A 10,146-nucleotide genomic window follows, 5' to 3' on the forward strand; every position below is an offset into this window, starting at 1 on the left:
GTGTTTCTTGAAGTGGGCTCTCGCTGGCTCCCGGCTTCAGAGCTGGTGAAATTCACAGAGGGCACGCGGTGTACATTTCAGGGCGCCCCAAGTGCAGACCAAACCCCTGAGGCCTGGGCGTGTGCGCGCGATCGCATTTAGTGTGTGCAGGCGGGCAAGGAGGTGCACGGCTGGACTCGCGGGCGTGTGTGTGTGTGTGTGTGTGTGTGTGTGTGTATGCGCGCGCGCGTGTGAGTGTGTGCTCACGCGCTCCAGGCTGCGCCCAGAGCTCAGCTGCTGGGTTGGAGAAAAAGAGGGTAGGCCAGCGCAGGAGGCAGGCAGCGGATGAGGGACGCGGGGGTTCGCATTAACAGAGCTGGTTTAGCTGTTTTTTTCCTCTACCGCTCCTTTAAATCTTACTGCATCGTAGGGAGGGGGCTCAATTCGCTGTTGAGCTTGTGGAGGAGTGGGAGCAGTTTGAAACAATCGAGTGGGCGCGACAGGACTCCCCGGCTCCAGGCGGGAGGGGAAGGGAGCCCCGGTTCTGCGCAGGGAGGGGGCGGGGTTGGGGGCCCTGGGAACTGCGAGGAGGCGGGGATGACCGCAGGGGTGGGAAGTGGTCACCCCCCGAAGCAAGATTTCGTTCGGATCACACATTAATTGGAGATATCTGATTAATTCCAGCTTCTGATGACTATAAATGGCGATTCTCTACCAAGGTGTCTTTATTTAAAAAAAAAAAATCATTGCGTGTCATCCCCCACGTCAGGCCTGCTCGTGGGCGTGAGGCTGTACTTCCTCCGCCCCCTCCTAATGGAGTGAACCATTCCCAGCTCTTCCCCCCTCCTCCCGGAGCCTCTCTCTCTTTCTCTCTCTCTCTCTCTTTTCTTCGTTCCCTCTCTCTCCTCCCTCTGCCTTCCCCGTGCATAAAGTCTCCGTCGCTCTTGGAACTTGTTGGCAATGCCTATTTTTCAGCTTTCCCCCGCGTTCTCTAAACTAACTATTTAAAGGTCTGCGGTCGCAAATGGTTTGACTAAACGTAGGATGGGACTTAAGTTGAACGGCAGATATATTTCACTGATCCTCGCGGTGCAAATAGGTAAGTGGCCGCCTGGCCAGGCTCGCAGCGGGAGCAGAAGGCTGTCGGCCCGGCCCGGGGCGCCGAGGGGTCTGACTGGCCCGCGGCCGCCGGGGCGTGCGGAGAAGCCTGCAAACCCCCAGGGGTGGGGGCATCGGTTCCTAGGGACTCGCGCGTCCCGGGTTGGTTTTTCTAGACTCCAAACGTTCTCCAGGAAATGTGAGTGGCCAGCCATTTCAGGAGGGGGTTTTCTCCCCCCCTATTTTCCCCCCAAAGCGCACGTTCGTTTTTGCTTCTTTTTCTCGGGTTTGGTGTGTTCTGGAGCAATGCATTGGCCTCTGCGATACTGCAAGGTATTATATTTTGAAGAGTCGAAAGGTGAATGCAGGAACAAGATGGCTAGGCCCCTAGAACTGGAAAGTTTATGTGCAGAAAGCAAAGATATTCCGGGGCTTAGACTGCTGCATTTAGAACTTTGTCATTCTCCCACCACCCCCACCCCACCCTCATACCCTAGCTGCAGCGCTTGCACTGGGCATGCAGACCGGCTAGGGGGCAAATTGAGAGTGATAGGGAACCCCAGAGTACATATTTTGATGTGCTTATTGAGGAGGTTGAATTCAGCCAAATATATGTGGATATAATTTTCTATGAGCATTTGCCTGTTCCTCTTCACATAGGCATTTGTATTTTACATGTAGGAAAGGGTTAAGAAGGACGGATTTATGTAGTCCCCATTTTATGTTAAGGAATGTCGAGTCCTAGTTACACTGTCATTTAAAAAAGTTCACATTTTCCATCCAGAAACGAGGTTATGGAAGGAAGCACTAGAAAACCCCCTTTCTCATGCAGGTCAGAGCATTAATTAACGTGGCCTAAAAATGAAACTGAAGCATATTATTAATAGAATGGACAAGAGAAAAAATAGGAACTCTTCAAACGGGTTTTCTAGAGGAGGGAATTGTTGGCTCCTGTCATTTCAGACTGTAACATTCTTTGCAGACAAATCCTTGCAGTATTGGGGAGGGGGAAGCTTTAGGGAATTGGTTTGGGGCAAGAGATGAAATGCATAACATTTTTCTTCCGAAAAAATGTAAAGGAGACAGGGTTTGGAGTTATATATATAATAAAAATGAATTATTTGTAGTGAGTTGAGTTTTTTATGCATTTAACATGATTTTGAGTATCTGATTATCTTGCATGAACATTATAGGATTTTAGGACGTGTGGATGCAGGATGTTGGTGTTTTCCTTTAATTCTGAGAAATGACATGATGTTTTGAATCTGGTTGTTTTGAATCTTCGATGTTAGTGCAAAGAGCTGCAATAAATAAAGAACATTTTTTTATTGCAGCAAATTCCTTAAATATTGGAAATAAGTAAATATGGCATTTTGCAAATAGCCTGCAAATTTTTAGAGAGCAGGAGATAGCAGTTATTTTGATATGGAGATTTTAATCAGAAAAGGTTTGGGGCTCTGTTTTCCTAGTGGGGTATAACCTGACTTGCGGGGGGGGGGGTAAAAAAAAAGACAGCGATTGTGCATGAAGGATACACTTGGAACACACTAACCTCAACCTGAAAAATGACCATTTGTTGGCTGTGGAATTAAAATGAGCAAATTTGTTCCCGGGTGTCTGCCCTTCCCCGCACCAGAGCTTTGATCTTTATTAATTCACGTCTGGGAGCTGTCCCAAATCCTTGACATTTGGCAATAAAAGTGGGGCCTGGGGAGGGACGGGGAAGGGGAGAGGAGGGTGAACGCAAATGAAGACACGGCAGGAAGAAGTTTGGAATGAATGGGAGGTCGAACAAATGAATGAACGGATGGAAATGGTACAACATGCGGACACGGAGAGGACAGGGAAGGAGCCCAGGTCGCCCGTCGGAGCCTCGCTGAAGCCGGGTTCAGGAACAACAGCGAAGGTCGAGCAGAGGCATGAGCCTGCAAAACACGTATCTAGCGTGAGTTACCCGCCTCCCCGAGCCAACTGGAGACTAAGGAGTCATAGCTGCCAAAAGAAAAAAAAAAAGGAAAGAAAAAAATTCACGACTTTTTATTTTACACACGCACACACTCACACATGCGCGGTATGGAGGGTCTTCTCCAGCAGCGTCTGGAAAGATAACGTGACAGGAGCGCTTCCCGCCCCAAGCAAGACCCTGTTCCCCTTTAAAAAACTGTCACTACATCTTAGGGGCACTTTATCACCATCGAGATTGAGAGTGGAGGTAAGAGATAAGGAGAGACTGGGGTGGGGGTGGGATGAATTGTATTTTATTTCTTCCCTGCAAAGCTGCATTTGTGGCACGCATTGTAGAAGACACGGGTAGGATTTGATTCATTGTGATTGCGTTTCTGTTAGAACAAGTGTTCTTTTATTCTATCTCTGTTCTATCTGATATTGCAGCCGCGAGGGCTTTTAAATATTTCGCGTAGGGGTGGGGCGAGAGACTTGTGAAGGTTTACGTATCAGCCTGAGCTGAAATCAAAATTAACCTTAGTCCCTTCCCCAGAGCTTCCCGTTCCGGATTAGAAAGCGAAAGGCCCGCCTCGCCCTTCCTGCAGCAATTTGCAAATGGTGCGCTCTCAGAGACTGCCGCAGGTTCGGTCACCTTTCCCCCTTGTCTGTGTCCCGGGACCAGCGGTAGGAAGTAGTGAGGGGTACGATCCTACCCGGAGACGTTCACACACTACGCGCGGCAGCAAGAACACTGCCCAGGAAAGGGCTCCCAGGGCCTGGGCATTGAAGGCCGATTTCGATCCTGAGAAGATTCACCCCTTCTTTCCCTCCACTCGTTCCAACAGCACACATCTGTGCTTCTTGCGCGCCCTCCTGGCACACGGAGTGTTTTTGGCCTCTCGCCATCGAACGTTTAGCCTGGTTCTTTGGTCATAGAGTGGAAAGAAATGGCCACCGCAGCACTTCTAGGTCTGGAGCCTGTCTCTCTCTTCGGTCCCGCAAGGCAGGATTTGACCAACCTGAAGCCAGGAGCATGGAACTCGGTGTGGCCTGAGCCTTTTCTTCCTCCTCCTCCTGCTCCTCCTCCTTCTCCATCACTACCACCTCCTCCTCCCACCATCCGGCTGTTACTATCCCGCCACCCCCTCTGGAGGGAGCCCCGAGCTAAAGGCCAAGAGCCCCTGGCAGCAGCCATCTGGGCCCTCAGCCGCAGGGCTGGGACTGGAGAGGAAAGGTCTCAGCCAGCTACTGGAGAGAGTCGTGGCAGTTTTTCCCGGCAGCTAAGAGTGTGGAAGGAGCTGCGCCTCTGATGGAGGCGGAGGAAGCAGCGGGCCCAAGGCTCACGGATCTGGCTTCCGCGGAGGTGACCCGAGGTCACCCGCGCAAACACATCGTGACCTTACCAGGCCCTGACTGCCCTGGACCACTCATCATCTCCCACCTGGTCCCGGGAGCCCAAGCTGCTCTCTCCCCAGTGGGGCGGGGAGGGTGCTTGGAAGATCTCACTGAAACCCAGACTGCACGGTAGGCAAACGGTTTTATAATGAACCAATCCACTTGGGTGGCTGCCGGTGGCTTCCAAAGACTTGATTAATTTATTCATTCAGCAGTGTTTACTGAGCGCCCACCAAGGACTGGTCACCAAATCGAGGCTCTTTTGCGTGATGTGGCACTAAGTTCAGCTGCGTGGCCCAATCCTTTGTCGCCTCCCTACCCCTTCCTCCTATCCCCACTCTGCTATTGAAACCCCCTCTGTCACTTCAGAAAAAAGAAGATTGCACTGCAAAAGCCCTCGCCCAGGCTTGCTGGGGATGTGTTGGGAAATGAAGGGTGCGGGGAGAGTAGAAAAAGGGAAATAAAGGAGAAAAGGGAAGTGAGAAAAGGGGGCAGTGGAAACAGCAAAAGATATAGTTTCTGGAGGCAGCTGCGGGACAAGAATGAACTCACTAACCCTGCCCGCCTGCACCCAGACACAGACAATCTGCAGGGACACGTAGTTGGGTGCAGGCCAGCCATTCTGGGGCCAATCTTTCGTTCACCTTTAATAATGGCGCGCCCCTAGGCTGGGCTCTAGTAGACAGAGACCGCTCCATGGGGCGAAGCCGCTCCGAGCAGGGAGTGGGCAGTGGGGCTGCAAGGTGGGATCTCCGTGCTGCTGACCGGTGTCCCCTCCTCCCCGCAGCGTACCTGGTGCAGGCCGTGAGAGCAGCGGGCAAATGCGATGCAGTCTTTAAGGGCTTTTCCGACTGTTTGCTCAAGCTGGGCGACAGCATGGCCAACTATCCGCAGGGCCTGGACGACAAGACGAACATCAAGACTGTGTGCACGTAAGTGTCCTCTCTGCCCTGCTAGGTTCCTATTTTGTGTTGCACTGCTGAAGCCGGAGAAAGCGACGGGCACGAATCCAAGTATTCTCGCCTCTCCCATTCTCAGGATTTGGCCAGGGCTGCACTGCTCAAAGAGATGCTATAGCCTGGAGTAGGCAGAGGAGGGTTGTTTCTCTTGTGACCCAGTCCCATCTCTCCATGGTCCCCTCCAAACGCACAGAGGTGCACACATCAAACACACTGGAACCCAGGGTGAGGGACAGAGGGAGCCGCTACCAGTTCGTCGCGCTGCTTGGAGGCAATATTCCTCATTCTTTCCTTCTGCCCTGAATGAGAGTCCTGTCCCGCACTCTCCAAAGAACAGCTGATTTTAGTTTGAGGACCATTTTAGGTAATACCAAGTTTGCCCAAAAGGAAAGTCTCTTATCTATTTTGTTCTTTTCCTCTGATTAAAACTCCTTTCCAGTACACACCTAGAAAGCTGGCTGGCAGGCAAGGGAGTACAGGTCTCCCTTCATCTTTCTAGGACAGAGGCTGAAAGAATATTTTGTTTCGTGCCAATGACTTTGCCCAAGAAGAGCATACCCTGGGCATCCAGTGACTGCTGAGTTTGTAATCATTTCCGAGGTTTAGGGTAGTTACCCTCCTTGCTTTTTGTTTTCTGTCTGCACGTATTCCCAGGCCAGGGAAGCTAAGGGCTCAAGGAGAGCCAAGAAGGAGTTCATGGCCAGGCCCAGGAGCGTTTTCTCACAACTTGGCTAGAAAGCATTCCCGTCACTTGCAACTGTGGTGGCTAGCAGATCCCAGCCTATGTTGGACCAGCAACATAGACTTTTATTTCACATACACTTTTATTGCAATTTTATTTTTCAGAATAGCTGAGACACGCCCCCGCCCCCTCCCCCGATGGTCCTTCTAATAAAGTTGAAACAAGAGATGTTTTTTGTTCCCCAGGGGTTGGGGTTAGCATTTGCTGCACCACCTTTTTTTTTTTTTAACGATGAATTCCTTTCTAATTCCCAGTGGTGGGGTGGGGTGGTTGTTTATTTGTTTAAATTATGAGTAATTAAATGAGATTCAATGTTGCTACGCATTTTTCTAAATACCCTGGTACCCAGCAGGAGCCACAGCAGCTAAGTAGCTGATAACTTCCTATCGGGAAGGGGCCAAAAATCTGTGTCTGGAGTGCATACTTATCTACTATAATTCAAAATGTCTGATGATAGATACGAATGTATAAAGCACAACAGTTAAGTATAGATCAATTCCCAAATCCTCCATCATTTGCAAAACTTAGTTAGTCCAAGATATTTTAATTCTTTAACAGGACTTTCATCATGAAAAATGGAAATGAGGAGGGCCCCTCCCAGAGGTTGCAGGCCACGGGCTGGGTCAGGGCTTCTGCTCAGTTGGTGGCACTGGATGCGCAACATCCTGCTGAAGCCCACCTCCACTCAGTGCCACGTGGATGTCTGTCCTATTCCACCTTGTCTGTCTTCCAGGAGGGTCCTGTTCCCATCTGGGTATTCATAAAGAAAGGAGAGATTTAGACATCCTTTGAGAGGTGCAATTATGTAGAGAGCTGTCCTTCCACCTTGAGTATCTCTAAATCTTTCTATTTATTTCCAGTTGAGGAACCTGGATGCCCTATCCTCCAGGAACCCCAGTCCTCATAAGTTAGAGACTGGGGGAGATCATTAGAAAACAGCCAGAGCTCAAGGCAATCCACCAATCATTTATAATTTTACTATTAGCCAGAAGATGGGTGGGAGTAGAAACAAGGATAAATCGCACGTGGCGCCTGCCTTCAATGTGCCTACAGTCTAGGCTAGCAGGCAGATGGGATAGATAGGAGACGATGCAACCAAATTGCGGGGGAGCGGTCGGTCGCTGGTGACCTGGCGCTCAGGACCGCATGAGGTGGGAGCCAATCAGAGTTACTGAGACACACAGATCGACCCAGCGCCGAAAGGAGACAGCGCCCCAGGAATCGATCACGGGTTGGAATTATATTTAGTCTCAGGATCTATTTTGGGTTTTCATAAGAAAGGGGGACAATAAAAAAAGGACAGATTGAATGAAGGTTGTGGGGGCAGGGCTAGGAGCTGAGTCCAGCAGGAGGAAGTGGCTGAAAGAGATGTGGGGCTCGGGAAGTGGCGGGAAGGGAGAACAAGGAGACAACTCGAAGGTTGGCATAGGTGGGCAACACGCAGCCCAGGATTCCGGCCTAGGGGCTAGGCATTACACCCCTAAAGCTCTGGAGGGAGGCCAAGCCCACGAAGAAGACTAGAGGCGGGAGTGGGAAGAGGACGGACCGGGCGTGCAAAGCGCCGGAGCACAGAGGTTTGCAAATGCAAGTTTACAAAGCTGGTTCCAGGGGCGCGGGCGGTAATACTCACCTACCCCTGGGAGGTGAGGGGCAAGCAGGAACCTCTTAATCGAATTAGAGCTGGGGGACTCTGGAGAGCAAGGCGAGGGCCAAGGAAGACCGAAGCAAGTGAGGATGAGGAAGAAATGAAGGACTTAACAGAGGAAAACCGAGGGAACGAGAAAGGAGGAAAACAAAGAGGGAAGACGGAAGAAAGGGAAAATAGTAGAACGGGGAACAAAAGGAAGAAGGGGAGAGAAAGAAGGCGAAGGCGGGTGAGAGAATAGCAGCGCCAAGAGGGAGGGAGACAGAAGGGAGAAGGGGAGGAGAAAGTGAGAAGCCCAGAGGGGAGGGCCGCGCTCGGAGTAAGTAACCCATCTTGCAGGCTAAGAGGCATTAATGGGCGGCAGCTTGCAAGGCTTAGCACTGTTTTCCTAGCTTTCCCCGAGGAGGACGAGCAATCTGTTTGCGCGGGCCGAGGTGCCAGCGCGGCGCAGCGGGAGCGGCCTGGCTCCCGGCTGCGGGGTCTCTGCCGGGCACCCGGAGAGAGAAACCAGACCCGGGAGTGGGGCGGCCCTCTTCTCGGACAGCTGCTTCTAGGCTGGGCCGAGGTCTGGCGAGGGCTGACCTTGCTGGATCCCCGCGCCAAGGCGGTGGACTGTGGGTAGGGAGCGGGAGCCCGCGGAGGTTGGCGAGGGCGGAGGCGCACTGGCTCAGGCCCAGGGTCCTCCCCGCGCCCAAAGTGAACCCGCTTCTTCTGTTCTGTTCCTCGCCAGATACTGGGAGGATTTCCACAGCTGCACGGTCACAGCCCTTACGGATTGCCAGGAAGGGGCGAAAGATATGTGGGATAAACTGAGAAAAGAATCCAAAAACCTCAACATCCAAGGCAGCTTATTCGAACTCTGCGGCAGCGGCAACGGGGCGGCGGGGTCCCTGCTCCCGGCGCTCCCAGTGCTCCTGGCGTCTCTCTCGGCAGCTTTAGCAACCTGGCTTTCCTTCTGAGCGCGGGGCCGGCTCCCCCCGCGCGCCCACCCACACTCACTCCATGCTCCCGGAAATCAAGAGGAAGATCCATTCGTTCTTTGGGGACGTTGTGAATCTCTGTGATGCTGAAAACACTCATATAGGATTGTGGGAAATCCTGATTCTCTTTTTGATTTCGTTTGATTTCTTGTGTTTTATTTGCCAAGTGTTACCAATCAGTGAGCAAGCAAGCACAGCCAAAATCGGACCTCAGCTTTAGTCCGTCTTCACATAAAAATAAGAAAACGGCAAACCCACCCCATTTTTTTTTTAATTTTTATTTTTTGGCAAAAGAATCTCAGGAACGGCCCTGGGCCACCTACTATACTAATCATGTTATTACATGACAAATGATGGGCTCCTCCTAATAGGAAAGAGGAGAGGAGAAGGCCAGGGGAATGAATTCAAGAGGGATGTCCACGACGGAAGCATATGGTGAATAATTCACGCTCACGCCTTTCTTCCACAGTATCTTGTTTTGATCATTTCCACTGTACATTTCTCCTCAAGAAAAGTGAAAGGACAGATTGTTGGCTTTGTGTTTTAAGGATGGGAGGGAGATAGGCAAGAGGTTGGGATATCTCGGGTTAGAGGTAAAGGCTGCCAGAAGAAATGCTGCTAAAGTCACTGAGAGGTTCAGCTTTACCTGCTGTTATTGATGCATCTTTCCAAGTCCACTGCCTTTCTTTTCCCTCCTCTCTTGTTTTAGCCGTTACACATACAGTAATACCTGAAAATATCCAACGGTATAGATCACAAGGGGGGGATGTTAAATGTTAATCTAAAATATAGTTAAAAAATGATTTTGACATAAAGAGCCTTGATTTTAAAAAGAGAGAGATGTAATTTAAAGTTTATTATAAATTAAATTCAGCAAAAAAACAATTTGCTACAAAGTATAGAGACGTATAAAATAAAAGTTATTGTTTGAAATGGGGGTGTCGGCTGTTTTCTGCCCAAGCCTGCTTTCTCGGTCGAGTTCTCAGGGGTACCTGAAGGGACCCATGCCGCCAGGTGGTCAGTGCACCTGCTCACATGCCACTTGATAACCTACTACCTTCTAGCAGACCCTCCTCAACTAGGACACTTTGCCGTTTCCCTGAAATTCTGTTACAGAAGAAAAAGAGGGAGTTATTTTTAAAAATAAACTGAAAAGCAGAGATCTTTTCCAGGTGAGGCTTGTGGGAGCCGGTTTTGCGCTCAGCTGAGAAAGCACAGGCAGACCAAAAGCCAGTAACTGGCCCCGCGGTCCCTGCAGGCCGTGCCCTAACCACGACTCGCCTCTTCCTCTGCGGTAGCCGGAGGCAGCTTGCGAAGGAACCGCCATTAAGGGCTCCAGCAGAGGGGCCGAGAGGCTGTGGTCCCTGGCAGGGATCAGGTGAATCCTTTCATAATTAATAAGGC

At 50.9% G+C, this 10,146-nt stretch overlaps 1 protein-coding gene across 1 annotated transcript; it reads left to right on the forward strand.

The window, feature by feature from the left end:
- Nucleotides 1-403: 403 nt before the first annotated feature.
- On the forward strand, nucleotides 404-9,675 carry NRN1 (neuritin 1). The gene is made up of 3 exons (XM_016161014.2): nucleotides 404-1,078; nucleotides 5,204-5,348; nucleotides 8,493-9,675. The coding sequence occupies exons 1-3, from the start codon at nucleotides 1,024-1,026 to the stop codon at nucleotides 8,719-8,721; spliced, it is 429 nt and encodes a 142-aa protein (XP_016016500.1). The 5' UTR covers nucleotides 404-1,023; the 3' UTR covers nucleotides 8,722-9,675.
- The last annotated feature ends 471 nt before the right edge of the window (nucleotides 9,676-10,146 follow it).

The sequence above is a fragment of the Rousettus aegyptiacus genome, unplaced genomic scaffold, assembly GCF_014176215.1.
Source record: "Rousettus aegyptiacus isolate mRouAeg1 unplaced genomic scaffold, mRouAeg1.p scaffold_m13_p_1, whole genome shotgun sequence".
NCBI classification, from domain to species: Eukaryota; Metazoa; Chordata; class Mammalia; order Chiroptera; family Pteropodidae; genus Rousettus; species Rousettus aegyptiacus.